At 37.4% G+C, this 17,831-nt stretch overlaps 1 protein-coding gene across 14 annotated transcripts in view; it reads left to right on the plus strand.

Annotated features, from left to right (window-relative positions):
* CLOCK (clock circadian regulator) overlaps nucleotides 1-16,951 on the plus strand; it is a 65,496-nt gene extending 48,545 nt beyond the window's left edge. For 11 of the 14 annotated variants that reach the window (XM_015624066.2, XM_033513878.1, XM_015624068.2 and 8 more), the window contains 12 exons: nucleotides 658-740; nucleotides 978-1,084; nucleotides 1,531-1,678; nucleotides 1,883-1,958; nucleotides 2,848-2,989; nucleotides 3,350-3,450; nucleotides 4,348-4,437; nucleotides 6,353-6,511; nucleotides 7,862-8,071; nucleotides 9,096-9,304; nucleotides 9,596-9,881; nucleotides 11,424-16,951. In XM_015624066.2, the coding sequence (XP_015479552.1) occupies nucleotides 658-740; nucleotides 978-1,084; nucleotides 1,531-1,678; nucleotides 1,883-1,958; nucleotides 2,848-2,989; nucleotides 3,350-3,450; nucleotides 4,348-4,437; nucleotides 6,353-6,511; nucleotides 7,862-8,071; nucleotides 9,096-9,304; nucleotides 9,596-9,881; nucleotides 11,424-11,600 (1,788 nt within the window). In that variant the 3' untranslated portion in view covers nucleotides 11,601-16,951. The remainder of the gene's footprint in view (nucleotides 1-657; nucleotides 741-977; nucleotides 1,085-1,530; nucleotides 1,679-1,882; nucleotides 1,959-2,847; nucleotides 2,990-3,349; nucleotides 3,451-4,347; nucleotides 4,438-6,352; nucleotides 6,512-7,861; nucleotides 8,072-9,095; nucleotides 9,305-9,595; nucleotides 9,882-11,423) is intronic. The other 3 variants (XR_004497131.1, XM_033513880.1, XM_033513879.1) reach the window with 3 other exon arrangements.
* The last annotated feature ends 880 nt before the right edge of the window (nucleotides 16,952-17,831 follow it).

The following is a 17,831-nucleotide window of genomic DNA, read 5'->3' on the forward strand; positions in this document are numbered from 1 at the left end:
GGGCATCTTTATGTTTCTCGGAGGGGACAGTAGAAGTTGACTGACATGGCTCTGAATACATTTGAGTGGAATAAATGTAGAATTATGTGCAGAATACCTTAAAGTTTTGTTGTAGTGGAAATACAGCCATTCTCTTACTTTTCATGAGTTCTAAACATAAGAATAGTGTGTTATTTGTAGTACATGTCTGTGTGCTCAAAGAGATTGAGAGTACTTTGTGTTCACTAAAAGGAAGAATCGTATTCCTAAACTCAGAGTAATATGATCATCTTACTAATGTTGGGGTTTACCCATTATAAACACAGACTATAATCAGATTGGTGGGAATGTTTCATCTGTTCTTTAGCCTGTTACAATTTAAAGCATAACTGCCGGAACTATAGATTTCTGCTTGTACTACTGTGTTTGTAGATACTGAGTTTAATCTCATGATATGGTTAGTCCATTTAAATCAACTGAGCATCAGCTTGGCACAGCTGAGATTAGATTCTACCTCGGTACTGTGCATCTAAGCAAGCAAAACCAATGAAACTGTCTAAAAATAACATTATAACTACTGTGGAATTATCTACTAACTTTAAGTATGTCTGAATTTTGATAGAGCTTAGGTACTAGAATAGAGCAGTTGTAAGGGATTTTTATTTTTTTCCTTTTTAGGAAATGTGCACTGTTGAAGAACCCAATGAAGAGTTCACATCTAGGCACAGCTTAGAATGGAAGTTCCTATTCTTGGATCACAGGTGCAGTTCCTTCTGTGTAGTAGCAGTAGCAACTAAATCACAGTGGTGGCTGTAGTATTTGGAGTTCACTAATCTGCATTAACTACTCATAGCTTGTGTTGGGTTTAATTTTTAAAATTATTTTGGAGCATATACTGTAAACAAAGCTTATATAATTAATTCTGGTTTATTTGAGATTGTTTCATGTGTGAAAATAAAATGACATTGATTTTTTTTTTGTTTTGTTTTGTTAATTAGGGCACCTCCCATAATAGGTTATCTTCCATTTGAAGTTTTGGGAACATCAGGCTATGATTATTATCATGTGGATGATCTAGATAATCTGGCAAAATGTCATGAGCATTGTGAGTACACTAAGTCACTAAAACAAGCAAGTTTGTAAAATTGTACAGTTGTTCTGGGGAAATTTTGTGGTGTTTTGAGTGAAGTGTCTTTACTCCCATTTGTTTGACATTATTATACTCCTCTGTCTTTTTTTCTTTTGATGCAGAACTACAAAACAGATTTAACAATTCATCTTACAATTCTAGGGTTTCATTGTGGTAAATTGGAGTGCACAGCTCTATGACTAATACTTTTCCACTTCTTCCAATAGCATTTAAAAGACTTTATAATGTTTAATAAGTGCAAAAATTGGTAGAAAACTTTCAAACCCGTTCTTATTCGTTGTCTTAATACTGGATTTAAACATGGATTTGGGCTGTATGAACCTGGGAAATAATGTTCTTTTTGTGTAACTGGAGTATTTACAACCTGAAAAGACAGTAAACTTTATTCTTCATCTTTATAGTAATGCAATATGGGAAAGGGAAGTCATGTTACTACAGATTCCTTACAAAGGGACAACAGTGGATTTGGCTGCAAACTCATTACTATATCACGTATCACCAGTGGAATTCCAGGCCAGAGTTTATTGTCTGTACGCACACTGTTGTAAGGTAGGTTGCTTTTTAAAGTAATCCTGCTGGCATGGGAGCTATCTTGATGGTATTTTGGAGGTAGAGAAATTATAGCAGTGTGAAGAATCAGTGGAAAACTTCCTGGGATACTTTATAAGCAAGGTGGGTCTGAGGAGTTTGGTCTTTGAGGCTCGTCTTTTAACATCCCATGATAAAGTATTCATCCTTGGTTTGTTCTTCTAGTTATGCAGAAGTTAGAGCAGAAAGACGACGAGAACTTGGTATTGAGGAATCTCTTCCAGAGATAACAGCAGATAAGGTGAGTGTTTTATAGAAATTTATTTTACACCTTCATATACTAAAAATAATGTGCAAGCAAATATAAAGTGGCAAAAAGTGTTTTATCCCATTTGTCCCCAAATAAAGTAATTATTTGATCTCTTAAATAATGTGACTATAGAAAATGTTCAAAGAAATCTAGAAAGAGCATTTAACTGTACTCTGCCTATAACAACCTTCTCTTTTCAGGAATTAATGTGCATGTAGTTATAACATGGTAGTACCCATAAGTTTTTATTAAGATCTGATTTCTGCAGCGTTAGATTCCTAAATAAATGATCTCCCTTACTGGAAGTACCTATAGTCTGAAAAAACAAGGTCAACACAACCAAGAAGGAATTCACAATAGGAAAGTAGGAGCTGTTCAATTCTGTGACTGTCCCACTTCTAAGAAAATTCATTATGAATTAATGTCCTTGGAAGCTCAATGAGTTTTATCAGCTTGTGGAGATGATCTGACATGTTTTAGTCTGACAGTTCAGAAGTGTTTTCCTTTGGCAGTTTCACAAGTTTCGTCTGTCGGTGCTCCTAGTGGAACAAACTCATTCTTTCTCAAAAGAATAAGCAGTTCACTCTACACTGTTGTTCAGAGTGAATTCTGTGGCTACAGAAAGAGGTCAACTCAGTAGTCAGTTTTTGTCACCTAAGTCTGCATGTATTTTGGTTTTTAAGCTTATATAGCTTTGGTTTCCAAGAATAAAAGCCTCAAATGGAAACAGAGCTTACAGCCATCAAACCTGCCACTACTTCTGCGTGGTCACCTGTGTAAGGGAGTTGATGAGAAACAAAACGGTCTGAGATACTTTCTAACAGAAATGCACCTTGTGAGCCTGATTTGATAAATATTTGTTGTTTGTGTGTCTCTTCAGAGTCAGGACTCTGGGTCTGACAATCACATAAACACAGTGAGTCTCAAAGAAGCACTGGAAAGGTTTGATACCAGCCCCACACCTTCTGCTTCCTCCAGGAGTTCGAGAAAATCTTCACATACTGCAGTATCGGATCATTCATGTAAGCACCAACTACTGAAAATAGAATTGCCTTCCTAATGAAGGCTTTCTCTACTTAATTTAATTTCATGTATGACTGGCAGTTAATAATTATTTTATGACAAATGTGCAAGTGAAAATACCCTTTTTGATGGTTCAGAGATCTGCAGACTACTCTGCAAAAGACTTTTAGGAGTACAGTATCAGACACTACAACACCCTATTGCAATCAGATTGCACTATTGTTGGATAGTCAGGGGAAAAAATGAATCAAAGCCTTAATAGTTTTTTATTCATTGAAAGCTTCCTGTAATTAGATTATTGCATTACAGAATTGAAATAACAACATGTTTCTTTCTGTTCTAACTCTCAACATTTTCAGCAACACCAACTAAAATGACAGTGGACACTAGCACTCCTCCAAGGCAAGGCTTATCTGGTCATGAAAAGACTGCGCAAAGAAGATCATCTCTGAGCAGTCAGGTAACTTCAGAGAAAAATATATTTAAAAAGTGGAGTTAACCTTTAAAAGCTATTATTAAATCCATATGAGCTTTGTTTTATTTTTTCTAAAAACACAATTCAAACTGTAAGAGTTTCTCTTGGAATATGTCTCTTAGAATTGCATCATCAGTTTGAAACTTTGGTAACTAGATTTTAAAGGAATACAATAATTAAGCATATATGTACTTAGATTTTGTCATTAGGATTTGCAAGAATGTGAATGAATCTCTGTTTTCACTCATACAGAACTACTTTCTGTGATTCTGGATTTTTAATACACACACATGTATATATATATATATATATATGTATGTATGTATGTATATGTATATGTAAAATTGCCAATGTAATGCTGTATGTGTCCTTACAGAGAACTCATACAAATTTATGACTAAGAAATATTAGTGAATACTACCATATCCTTTCTGAAATCTTGGTAGTATGTCATGCTTCATGTACTTGCTTCTTGTTTTCCTCTTGAACTAATACATCCACTTTATAAACAGAATGCTAATTAAAATATGTATTTCTAAAATTCTTTAGTTTAAGAATAAATCAAAGGTGTCAGCTTCCAAACTTGTTGAAGAAGTCCCTTAATACAATTAAGACTTCTAAAATTCTTGTAGTTGTAATTTCTGTTTATACCTACTGCTTATTTATTTATTAGCAGTGGAAAAATCATGTGTATATTATGTAGATAATAATCTGCTCTTGTTTTCTTAATTCTCTAATAATTAAGGTTAGATATTTCAGGAAACAGTTTACTAGTTTCTATTACATGATGCTGTTTTTGATTTGACACTTTAAAGAAATATTTCATGTAAAGTATGACGTTCATTCTCTTTTGATTATGGAACATTTTTTTTTTAATCCTAGTCTTTAAGCTCACAGTCTCTTGGACAACCAGTAACACAGCCAGCAATATCTCAGCCTGCAACTCTGCAGCTCCAGTCTGGAATGACTCAGGTATGGAGTAACTTGATTTATTGTTTATTATTTTTTAAACAGTCTTGTTCTCCTAGAGAACAGCATTCTCCTGGAGTAATGGGCTGCTTGTGGCTTGGGTGAATACACTGTTCACTGAGTGAAAAACAGTTTGGATGACCAGGCCCAGAGAGTGGTGATGAGTGGAGTTACATCCAGCTGGCAGCTGGTCACTAGTGAGGTTCCACAGGGCTCAATACTGGGGCCAGTCCTGTTTAATGTATTCATTGATGATTTGGATAAAGGCATTGGGGTCATCATCAGTGAATTTGCAGATGACACGCAGTTGGGTGAGAGTGTTGATCTGATGGAGGGCAGGAATGCTCTGCAGTGGGGTCTGGACAGGCTGGGTTGAAAGGCCAAGGTTCAACAAGGCCAAGTGTCAGGTCCTGAACTTGGGTCCCAACAATCCCCTACAGTGCTACAGGCTGAGGGAAGAGGGGCTGGAAAGCTGCCCAGCAGAGAAGGACCTGGGGGTGCTGGTGACAGCAGCTGAACATGAGCCAGCAGTGGCCAGGTGGCCAAGAAGGCCAATGGCACCTGGCCTGTGTCAGCAATAGTGTGGCCAGCAGGAGCAGGGCAGGGATTGTCCCCCTGTACTCGGCACTGGGGAGGCTGCACCTCAAATCCTGTGTCCAGTTCTGGGACCTTCACTGCAATAAAGACATTGAGGTGCTGGAGAGAGTCCAGAGAAGGGCAGTGGAGTTGATGAAGGCTCTGGAACATTAATCAGATGAAGAATGGCTGAGGGAGCTGGGATCATTTAGCCTGGAGAAAAGGCTCAGGGGAGACCACCTGAAAGGAGGTTGTAGCAAGGTGAGTGTTGGACTCTTCTCTCAGGTAACAGGGACAAAATGAGAGGAAATGGTCTTGAGTTGCACCAGGGAAGGTTTAAATTGTATATTAGGAAAAATTTCTTTACAGAAAGGGTTGCCAGTCATTTGAACAGGCTTCAAGTCATGGGAACAGGCTGACCAGAGAATTGGTAGAATCACTGTTCCTGAGGGTATTTAAAACTGTGTAGATGTCATCTTTCGGGACATGGGTTAGTGTTGCACTTGGCAGTGCTAGGTTAGTGGTCATCCTTAATGATTTTTAAAGGCCTTTTCCATCTTAAACAATTCTCTGCTTCTATATTCTGAATATAATGTTGATTTCTCTTTGAGAAATTGAGTCCTTTGGTGTCAAATTATTCTCTTGAAATGAGAAAATTCCTTTACTTTTTTCTTCCTGGTATTTGTGTGGTTTTCAGTCTTATGCATTAGCAGCATAGATATAAAAACAGTTAAAGTTAAAATATTTTAGGGAATGAATTTAAAAGTCCAGCGACTCTGCTGGCAGCTTTTAGGCATATGCTTATAACACAAGGCTGCTTGGTCTGTGAAATGTTTCTGTGTAATAACAAGATATAAGTATCAAAAGGTCATACTGACTTGGGGGCCTGTAGCAAATGCCTGAGGAAGAACAGAAGTGGCATATAGTTTCTCTGTGGGCTCTGTCTTCAGCTTTTTGTGACTGAGGGTGTTCCCAGGTTATTTGTATGTTTTAGCTCTGGGTGAATCATTTTTTCTAAACTGGCACAATTCTAATTTTTAACATGAGAGAGCTTTAACATCCACAGTACCATGTAAATTACTAAGGCTACACACACACACATATATATGACACCAGTCAGTTTCTTGTGCTATGAATTTTTTTAGTTCACCAATTCTCATGCATCAATTAAATGTTTATTCTGTGATATTTTTATACACATGAATTGATCCTCAGGTTAAACCTCAGATCATGGTTTAATAGTAATTTAAAGAGTAAGGCTTGATTTCTTCTGTGGAAGACTGTGCTTCTGTAAATAAATAATAATTTTTGCTCAGCTTTTAATTTATTGATTGCACTACAGCCTGTGTTTCAGTTTTCAGCTCAGTTAGGAGCTATGCAACATCTTAAGGACCAGCTAGAGCAAAGAACACGCATGATAGAGGCAAATATTCATCGGCAGCAGGAAGAGTTGCGTAAGATTCAAGAGCAGCTTCAAATTGTTCATGGTCAAGGACTCCAGGTGAGTTAGTGTATCACTTACAGGTTTAATCTGTAGAGAATTTAGGCATCTGAAATGTATCTTGGGCACCTAATTCCACAACAGGATCCTCCATATTCCCTGTCAGCTGCTATCTATGCCTAGTATGTCTAAAATCCATATTATCTGAAGCTGCTGTTCCAGAGGTACCTGATGCTTTGCTACTGAATGTATCTGGAAATGCCCCAGTGTTGAGCAGGTCAAGCCTAGCTTATGACTTAACCTAATTAAAAGTGAAAGGATGGAGTGGTTGTCAATTCTTGCAAAGTTTTGCAGTCATTAGAATGTTAATCCAAAATCTGCAGGAAGAGCATCTGTTTTTATCTTTTAACTCTGAGGCCGTTAAATCCATGTTTCTTTGTTTCTTAAACTGTCCTATCAGGCTGAATGGCTCTACTTTGCATGGTAAACTTGAAGGAGTTACTGAGCCAGAAAGACAAGAAGTCTAGAGGGTGCATTACTCAGTCTAGCAGCTGACTACCTGATTTCTGATTTTTTTTTTCTTTCTATTTTTGTCATTGTCTTTTCAGCAGATATATTTGGAAGAAAATAATTACCCTTTTGGGCTTTTCTAGCTAAAAGACCCAAATTAAAAAAAAAAAAATCACCTCAAAGTAAGATATATTTTAGGGAAATAATTTAATATTTTCACTCTGTATTGTACTAAAGAGTAGAAAAAATACTTCCTGGAAGTATTGAGTATGTTGCTTAGACTCGGTTGGAAGAGTAGGAGTTTTTGGCATGTGCCATTTTCAGTGTTGTGTAATGCCTAGTGTAAACATGCCAGCAGTAGCCTGCCTTATCCATGTTTCACAGGGAGAGATTCGCTGTTCTCCTTCCTGTGCAGTGTGGAGGGGCCTTATTCAGGAATGTGAAAACTAGAGAAAATACTTCAGTGCTGCACATTCTGACTCGTTGTAGGCTTGGGCCTAACTTTTTGTAAAGAACCTAGAATTGTGCTAAATTCTGTTTACTATAACAGTTTTGGAAAATTCAGTATAATCATTATGATTTCCTGATTGTCAGGGAAGATGACATTCTTGATGCTATGCCTGGATCTACTAATTCAGAGATTTTCTTCATCTGATTTAGTGTTACTGCGGAACAGTAACACTAAATACTTCTATCCTACAAATAGAAGTAACATCTCAAATATGTTTTATCTTCAGATAGTTCTAGACTGCATTACTTGTTAGTCTCTAAATGGTGGTTTTTCTTTAAGAACAAATACTGAATACTAATGTTTAGAACTCTAGAAATCAGGATTCTGATTCTTACCAGTTAGAACTGAGTCGCTGAATACTGACCCTATAACTTGTGGAATTTCTTAAGATGTTCTTGCAGCAGTCAGCTTCTGGACTCAACTTTGGTTCTGTGCAGCTTCCTTCTGGAAATTCTTCAACTGTTCAGCAGCTTACACCAATAAACATGCAAGGTCAAGTTGTTCAGACTAATCAGACTCAAAGTGGGATGAACACAGGCCATATAAATACTCCACACATGATACAGCAGCAGCAGCCTTTGCAGAGTACTGCAACACAGGTAAAATTCTATTACTGATTTTGCTGGATAGAATGTTTGCTCAAAACCACAGCTGAAACACATCAGCTTCCCTGACACTCCTGTTATGAATGAGCGTTTGAGATTGCTTAAAAATCATCAGCAAGGGTATCAGCAAAAGCCTGATTCAATATTAAGTGGCAGCACAACAAAGTTTGTTGGCAAGATTGACTCTACAACTTACAGGACAGTTGAGGCACAACAAGGAAGAAACAAGCAGCAACAAAACCAAACAAAATCAAGGCAATCAAAACAGAAGTGAATCAAGAACTATCTAGGGGAGAGTATGTGTGTGTGTTTCAGTGCATGTTACAAAAGGATGGCGAGGGCAAAGATAAAAAGGAACATGGCCTAAAAGCTTAACAGCCCTCAGACTTGCACATTAAACCTAATAATGTAACAGAGAAACAGCTCTTAACTCCTACTGTACATTTAACCATAACAGTTTAGCAGAGGAATAACACTCAACAGCATGTATCCCCACGAAAGGTTCTAAAATACTTCTAATGGGTTTGATCATTATATGGAGTCTCCATACACATCTGGTCTCTGTGGTCACCCTCCTCTGTACCCTTTTCCACATTCCATACTTTCTCTTTGAGATTTGTGAAGAGGCAGACTAGTGATGCATTTTACCATCTCAGCAGTAGGCTAGTTCCAAACTTTCAAGTAAGAAATGCTCAACGTTACGTGCACATTTTAAGTTGGGCGCAGAGATGCTAAAGGAGTAAAAAGATAATTTTGAACAAACAGTATACAAGTAGCTGAAAAATTCAGGGAAAAATATAACCTGAACAGGAAAAGAAGTTAATGTAAGAGACTTGATTTCCAAGGTCCAGTCCCACCTCTAAATCCTCAGTCAGTAGAAATAACTGTGTACTTTGAATTAAGAATTTGTTTGAATAGAAAAAAAACACTGGTAGTTTTGAAGTGTGGCAGTGACAGTGAGGAGAACAGCTATAGTACCTGGCTGTTTTCATCTTACTATTTCAAAATTTCTTTTCAGCATAATCAACAAAATGTGCTTAGTGGACACAATCAGCAGTCTTCTCTTGCCAGCCAGTCACAGAACACAGTCTCGGCACCTTTGTACAACACTATGGTGATTTCTCAGCCAACAGCAGGAAATGTGGTGCAGGTTCCCTCTAGCTTATCACAGAACAACAACCAGAATGCTGCTGCAGTAACCACTTTTACACAGGACAGACAAATCAGGTAAATCTTCAAGACCTATATTTAAGATGACTTTTTGTAATGGTATGCTTGTGCAGCTGCACCATATACAAGAGGAACTAAAGTAGAGTTAAAAAGATCATGTGATTTGTGTTTCAACTGTATGGATACAACCCTTGAAGCTAAACTACCCAAAGTAACAAGTTTGCAGGCTTATCAAAACTCATGTTGTTATAACAAAGTATGACTTTGAGTAATCTGCCTTTCTCAAGTGTATGTGATGCTTCATATATTTTTCCTGAAGGAACTCCAAATATCTTTTTCTATTAACAGATTTTCTCAAGGTCAGCAACTTGTAACAAAACTTGTCACGGCCCCAGTAGCATGTGGAGCGGTAATGGTACCAAGTACTATGTTTATGGGACAGGTGGTGACAGCTTATCCCACTTTTGCTGCCCAACAGCAGCAGACACAGACTTTGTCAATAACACAACAACAGCAACAGCAGCAGCAGCAGCAGCAACAACAGCAAAGTCAGCAGGACCATCAGCAGCAGCTCACCACAGTACAACAGCCAGCTCAGTCACAGCTGACCCAGCACCCTCAGCAGTTCCTACAGGTAATGAATGTAGAGCTGTTTACAAATTTTCCAAGTCCTGCACTTTGAGCATTGCTGGGTTATCTGGGGGTGCTTTACCTGAAAACAAAGCATGTAAAGTAGTAACCTGTGAAAAAGCCCTATGTGTGAGGTAAGTTTATTCTGTAGCTATTCTCTAAAAAAAACCGAGAGATGGTCTTTCCAGCAGTGTTACTCCATGCATTGTCCTATCTTACATCTTTTTTGCACTTTGAATTGCTGCTCTTAGTTGTCTGTGGGATGAAAAAACAGGTGTTTCCTTCAAAACATTTACAAGTTTACATTTATTAACTTTACATGTTAATGCAGTAAGGTATGAGAGATGATAATTGGTCTGGAAAGCAGCACAAAGCCCAAAGCATGACATGTCCCAGCAACATGAGGTATGAAGTTCTGTCAAGGCTACAGGGGACCTGAGCAGCAAGTAACTTCATAAGCAGACTAGGGAAGAACCTTGTATTAGTGGAAAAAGGAAGAGATTGAGGGTCAAAAGGGAAGGAGAACAAACCCCAAGAAGTTTAGAAATAGGAAATCTCTAAAAGATATAGAAGGTAGAATAAATTGATGGGGAAATCTGTTGCCATTTGTTGATTCTAATTAATTACTGACGTGGGTCATGCAGCATCTGGAGTTGGTGAAGGAAATGTCATGCTGGCTAGAGCACTAGAGAAGCTGTTTAGCAGGTTGGTAGTATCTGTATCTCTGCTTCTAAATTTAAAAGTTCATACAATTTTGACTTAATTCCAGTGTAACAGATATGTCAAATATGGAGATCTCAGAAGGTCTGTTCCTAGTGTAGAATTTCGTTCTAGGCCTAGTCTAGTATTTTTAATACAAGCGAATAAAGTGCTTGAATTTGAAGTGAAGTGAATACTCTTTAAAAAGGACAAAAGTGCTTTTTCTGCTTCTGTTCACTGGGGCATCTTACAGTTTGGTTCTGTAGGTGGAGCAGTTGATGTACTTTACTTTCTGTAGAACATTTCAGGACTGAGACATCCTAGAACCCATCCTTCATTGTTTTTCTTCAGTAGTAATTTTTTTGTTTGTTCTAAGAAGAATACTGTTAAAACTAACTGCCATTTCCAGTAGTAATAAGTCTCCTTCAAAGGGCATGTTTGGGTCTGCAAATGCACCATTTTCTTTGTGTCTTTTGTCTGTGGGGAATAAATGTGATCTGAGCCAAATCATGAACTATTTTTTCATTCGACTGCAATGACAGCTGCCTACACTTACTCAAATAGATTCCTTATGCCCTGCTATGCTTTTGTGGCTTGAAATGAAGACAAATTGCCATATGTTCCTACCTATCACCACAGAAATTCCAAATTACAGCTGCCTTATTAACTGGTCAGATGCACTGCTTAAATGTATTCGTATGAACAAATCTTCATGTTGTTTGTTCAGCTTAACTGGCCAAATCCGAGAATTATTTTGATTGAACCCTTATGAAAAGTTAAAAAGCAGCTAGGCCTGTGTTTCTCAGGGCAGCAGGAAAAACAATTTTTTTCTATTCTCATGTTTTAGACATCCAGGTTACTTCATGGAAATCAGTCGGCTCAGCTTATTCTCTCTGCTGCTTTCCCACTACAACAAAGCACTTTCACTCAGTCCCACCACCAGCAGCATCAGTCTCAGCAGCAGCAGCTGTCACGACACAGAACTGACAAGATGACTGATCCTTCCAAAGTTCAGCCACAGTAGTGTGGGTGCAGCCTCTTTTTGAAGCAAACTGCCAGGAGGGGCTGCCCCACAGACACTTGCACTGAAGCTACAGAGGTAACAGTACGAAGGCTTTCTACCACCATGGTGTTGAGATCTCCTTTTAACTTCTGGAATCTGTTAAGAAAAGCCACAAGATGATGATGGGGACATGGCCAACTTTGAGAGTTGCCCCAGTTTCTGTGTTCTAAAGGATTTGCTGCCATGTTGTAATTTGTCCAGGTGAAATCTCCAGATGTGACTGAAATGAGAGTGATGCTGAAAATATTGGTATTTTTATCAATTCTGTACATTTTTAAAGTATTAAAACGGACATGGAGCAATTGTTTTGAATTAGCAGGAAAAAATGCCAGAAATATAGTCCAAAAACCATCTAATTTTTTTTCAGATGATTACAGGACAGTAAATATTTTGAAAATGTTGTGTGAAATCCAGTTCTCTGTTGTACAGATGCTGTAAAATATTGTGTATATGTCTGCATAAAAGAGAAAGAGCAAAATATTTTATATGATGCATGAAAATGTAATCTGTTATTTGTAGGTTTGAATATGTTTCCCTAAATTCTCACGCCATACTCAGACTAATGTTTTCCTCTGTTCTACCCTTTTGTTTACAACATGATGCATCATTATTTTCACCCTTAATGTGGGCACAAGTCTCTTGTTTGTGCTTTGTCTGTGATGTCAGGATTTGTTCGGTGAGGTATAGTGTGTTGGTTAGTTGACTGCTTGAAGTTAAATTATTGATGAAGCTGTTTGAACTGGTGATCATGCATCAGGGTTCAGGACATTCAGATTCATAAATATCATCCATCATTTCATAATGAATTCATAATTTTATTTGAAAAATAGGAATTTGCACTGCTTTCTTGCGGATGGTTTGGAATTTTATTCCCCAAAGCTATCTTTTGATATAGTTCATAGTTGGAAATATTTATGTAAAAGGTTTAAAAAAAATGACAGTAATTTTCAAGAATGTTTCAGTTATAGGAGTAATTTGCACAAAAATATATTTACATTTAATAACCTTTTGGGCACTTTTTAACCACTTTCTCTGTGGTGAGAATTGTAACTTGTTAAACCATGTTGGAATCTTTTTATTCTCCTTCAAAAATTAGTCAGAACTAATTCAGGGTCATTTTAACAACAACAACAAAACCCATAGTGCCTTGATTTTAATTCAGGTGATAATGTTGAACATCTTGAATTACAATGTCTTGAATCTGTAACCATTTTCAATTTTGAAGTCTTAGCACATTGTCAACCAAACTTGTGTATCTACTTCATAGATATTTCTGTATTGTGTTAATTTTAAGTGGTCTGAGTTGAGACCATGAATATTTTTGACTGGTACTCCCCCTCAGACAGTAGCCAGAAATATAGGAGTCTCAAAAATCTCAGATCTTTAAGGTAATACTCTTAAAAAAAAAAAAATAAAAAAAAAAAAATGCAGCAAACCTTAAAAGACAGGACTCCTTTTGCAGAAGGAAGAATAATGAGCTGATTTTTTCTTTTTTTAATAATTTTTGGAAGCATGGGGGAGATCATGATTGCATTTAACACTACCAGGTATTGATTTAAGAGCTATCACTGAACTAAGACTTCAGAAGGCAACTTCACTTTATAAAGAAAATAAAAAGTTCCAACAGATATGTGCTATTTAAGTAAATGTTGGTAGGTTTTTATGGTACTAGTTTGTGGAAACCAGAACTTCGGAGGAAAATTAATAAATGCTGATAGATCTGATAATTAATTAAAAACAAAAACCAGTAAAAGCAGTTAAAACTAGTGCTAGGGAGAGAAAGCTGGATTAATCTTGAATTCTAAGGAGGAGTTGAATGAATGTAACCAAATGGTGATGGTCTATTTTGTACTATGGAACAGTTTGATTGTATTACTGGATGAACCAAACCTGCAGGAGGTAATACCAGTTTAGCCAAGCCTTTGATGTCGTTGGTTACGTTTTGGGGCAAGCCTTCGCCTCTGCACGTGTCCCAGCATTAGACCTTTGTTATTCCCCAGTCATAAAGCAAATGTTTGGCACCAAAAAGCCAAGCAGTGAAGAAGGAGAGTGTGAGAAACACAGTACCAAAGAGAATCAGATTGCTCTCTGCTCCAAGAAGCCTATGGCAACTTGGAGCAAGGAACAGATGCCAATACCAAACATAGCAAGAAACACTTTCCCTTCTTTAAAGGGAATTCTGGCATTCTTCAGACTGGGATAATTGTCAGAGACCTGTTTCTGTAAAGTTCTATGTAAAGAAATCCTGCCTTGCTCTGCTATCCCTGCCACTCCATTCCACCTGTTTCTATATGAAGCTGCATTGACTTAGAGGTCTGTGCTATCACTTCTTTGCCTAATGGAAGATAGGTTAGATACAGATTTCTTTAACCAATTACAATAAAAATATAGCTCTAAAAAAGAAAACTGGGAGAGCTTTAATAGTGCTGTTAGAACTACTGAATAGTGGTAAAATAGGTATATTAAGCTATTATACTGAGAATTACAGAAATTAGAGATTCCAGCCAGACAGTTAATGATGCAGCTTTTATATAAAGCTTCATTTCTCTTCCCATTCTCCCCTCCCCAAATACTCTAGTGTGCTGCTATAGGTCTGTCAGTAAAAAGGCTAAACTAGGAGAGAGAAATTAGATGGTGGTAGCGTGGCTGCTGAAAGAGAATATAGAAGCGTATGCTTTGATCAAGAAACTTTTTGTAGCCTCAGAGGGAGGTCATTCAATTACAGAACTACCAGTTAGTAGAGAAAGGATAGAAGATGGAGAAGTTCTAAGGAACTGGAAAACAACAGCACACATTTGAAGAATTCCTGAAATGAATCAGGCAAACTCTGCTAAGGCAAGTGTGTAGAACTTGGCCCAGGTTGTGTGCAAGTATGGAGATGCTTTGTTCACAAGCAGTGACTAAAAAGTATATATTTAACAGGTCTGCAGCTTCCCTTGTTGCTGAATCAATTGCTGAACTGTCCTTGAGTTTTAGTGATAAGAGGACCAGGCTGTTGCCCCTTTCTTAATCAGCCTTTTGCTTCTGCCTGACTCATTTACTACAGACTTACTTGCAACATCCTCATAAATAGCACGACAGTGAATGCCGTGATGCTGCAGGTTCTGGAGCAGAAATGTTGCAGAACGACTCTGACAGAAGGGAAGGAGTCTGTTAAGGGGAGGATTGTATTTGTGAAGAAATGGGCTGGTGATACTTCATGGAGTGAAAAGGACGGCATTTGCACAGAGTTTAGGAGACAGACGTTGACTGCAATGGGTGAGGCTTTGAAGAAAAGTGTCTGGGATAACTTCAGAGAGAAAAAAGAATATAGCTATTTTTATATTATATTTAATATATATTATATTTGTATATAAATATGAAACGATTCTAGTAGGAGCTCTCCATATGCCTTCCACTTCATCTAGAAGGTTTACCTTCTGCACTACGGTTCCAGTGTGTCACCACCTTCTGTGGGCATCTTGCCTACTGCCAAACACCAAAATTAGTAACCCAGCATCCTTACAAAAAAATAGGTTTCATTTCAGCTTTATGTAAAAATGAATAAAGTAAAGATATATCAGGCAGTTTTTCACAGGAAAAAGAAATTATCTTAAGACTTAAATAGCACTTTCTCTTTTTGTTTTTAGGTTGTTTTTTTTTTGAGTAATAACAAGCACTTTACTGAAAAGACTATTTGAAAAACAGTTTATTTCTTTAGTCAGTGAAACTGTTAAAAAAGGGGGCGCATTGAGGAATAACAGATGAAAATGTCAAAAGAGACATTTCTGGAAAATGTTTCTTTATTATGGTGATCCTTTGAGGTTTAAAGTGCAGGATTAAAAAGGCTTCTAAAACCAGTTGCCTTTGTGTTTTATATGGCCAGGGGAAGGGATTAGGGATGATAGCCTCCTTGGAAGGAGGCTTTTTAAGTTGCACAGTTGCCTATGAGAGAGATCATCTGGAGGCTCATTTGCCTGCTCAATAATTCTAAGTGTCCCTTAGGATTATAAATTATGTTAAAATGTTCTGAAGGTTTAAAGATGTGGCCTTTTTCAAATGTTAAAGTCGATTCAAGAATCATTTATATTTTCAGAGATTTAACCCAGGTATTGTTATGAGTGTTTTAAATGTCACGGCATCAGGAGATGTTAAACATGTCAGATTCATAAGCTTCTCTATTTGAAATAATTATTAAAATTAGATGTACAGTCAGAGGGCTGGAAAATGGTTATTTTGATTAAAAGGGAAAAGAGACTAGTTTTAATAATTAACCTTTTATTTTTTTACTTATCCCTGGTGGAAAAAATTGAAGAGAATGAAATGGATTTGGATTAAAAAAGACATATTTAAACAAATCATAGTAGATGAGACAACTGTGAGAGAACATTTGAAATTGTCTTGGTTGTCCATGAGACTGGGTAGTTGCTTTTTCACTACCATGATTTTTAACACTACATTCCTTGTCTTTTTCTTTTTTTGTCTTTTTTAAACAGGTGATTTTAAACTCTGCGATACTTCATGCTATGCCATCTGCATGAATTTTGCCAGCATGATATGCTATATTAAAAGAAAGTATACCTAAATAAAAAGGAAGGGGGGGGAAAAAACACTGTGTCTGAAAAAATACTTTATGGCCTAATAACAGAGAACCCAGCTATGACTGAGAGATGCTGCATTAATAGACAATCAATCAATGGGTAATTATTTATGAAACACTTTTGGGAATGGTCTTAAAGATGTAACTGCTTTGAAAGCAGTTGGTGAGTTGTCTTTTTCTAACAAGAAAGGTAAAAAATATTTATTTTCAAATATATCAGATTGAATTTTGAGTTTTTAAGCAGTGTTGATTTCACAGTGTCTTGGGTTTCAGTTTTGTTTTGTATTTTTTTAACTGGCATTAGATTTATATACGTAAAAAAAAACAGAAAAACCCTAGTGCCGTTCATATTGACGTCAGGAAATGTAGATACAGTTCCCTGGTGTTCATGTGACCATTACTAACTGTCAATTTTTTAACTGAATAAATGTAACTCATTTAAAATTTTGCTTTCTGTAGCTTCTAAGGTTCTAGAAGTTTTTTTCTGAGTTGCTTGATGTCAGTTTTATCCAAGTTTCACAGTGAAGCGCTCTTACCCTTCCCACGACTGTACCAAAGGCACTCTCTCTCTCCCCCACCCACAGAACTGACTTGTGAGAAGTTGCTTGATGTCACTTTTATCTTCTCTCCCCTACCCAGACAAATGACTTGTGAGATTTCAGTAAAAATGCATACTGTATTTTTTCCTTGTCTTCTCTCTGTATCTCTTTATAAACTGATGCCCCACTCTAAAGGCTAGAGACCTCTGATTTGTGTATTTACATTACTGCCTTGGAATTTACTCACACAGCACGTGATGGAGTGTGCACAACTTAAAACTGCTTTCACACCTTCGTGTCTACAGTCCCTGTTCTTGACAAAGGATGGAGCGGCACTGCAGCAGGTTTGGATGGGCAGAGCCCTTCCCTCACTTCCTGTCATGGGCAGAACACTCCTCTCTTTCAATTGGTGCCACTCCCCTCCCTGGGTATTTCTTCTGCTGGTGAAATGTCAAAGAATAGTATTTTAAAGGAGCAGAGGTGGTCTGAAATGTTGGCTGTGCCACTGAGCAAGGAAGCAGAGACTTGCATTTAGCTGCAAGCACAACTTGTTGAGAGCATGTAGCTCCTGCCTGGAAGAGCTGTGTGATGATATGTAACCTGTCAGGGTGGTCTGAGCCTCTTTTCACTGATCAAAGTGTAAACATCAGTAATTGCAAATTAATTAAATGTTCAGGGAAAGGAGGGTGGGAAAAAAATTGTGTAATTGAGACTGAATGCCTGGAGAAAACGATAAATACACTTAGCCATTTTTAGTCTGCACTACTTTTTTTTTCTGTAATATCACAGCAGATGCCCAGAGGAAGATACTGATCTTTTGCCTTTAAGATTTAAATAATACTATGCAAGTTGTATATTACTTCTATATGCCACAAGGCCACTGTGCCCCAGGAGTGAAACCAAATCAGCTGTAGAAGCTGTAGTTAAGAACTGTCACCACCTATCAGTGATAAGACTGAGAGCACGTAGCAAGCAAGATTGTCAGTTTTCTTAAAATTGAACTTTGAAAATAGCAGTATATTTTTCCATGAACATAAAGAGATGAGTGGTAATTACAACTGCTGCCACACCTGA

Source organism: Parus major, chromosome 4 (genome assembly GCF_001522545.3).
Source record: "Parus major isolate Abel chromosome 4, Parus_major1.1, whole genome shotgun sequence".
Classification (NCBI taxonomy): domain Eukaryota; kingdom Metazoa; phylum Chordata; class Aves; order Passeriformes; family Paridae; genus Parus; species Parus major.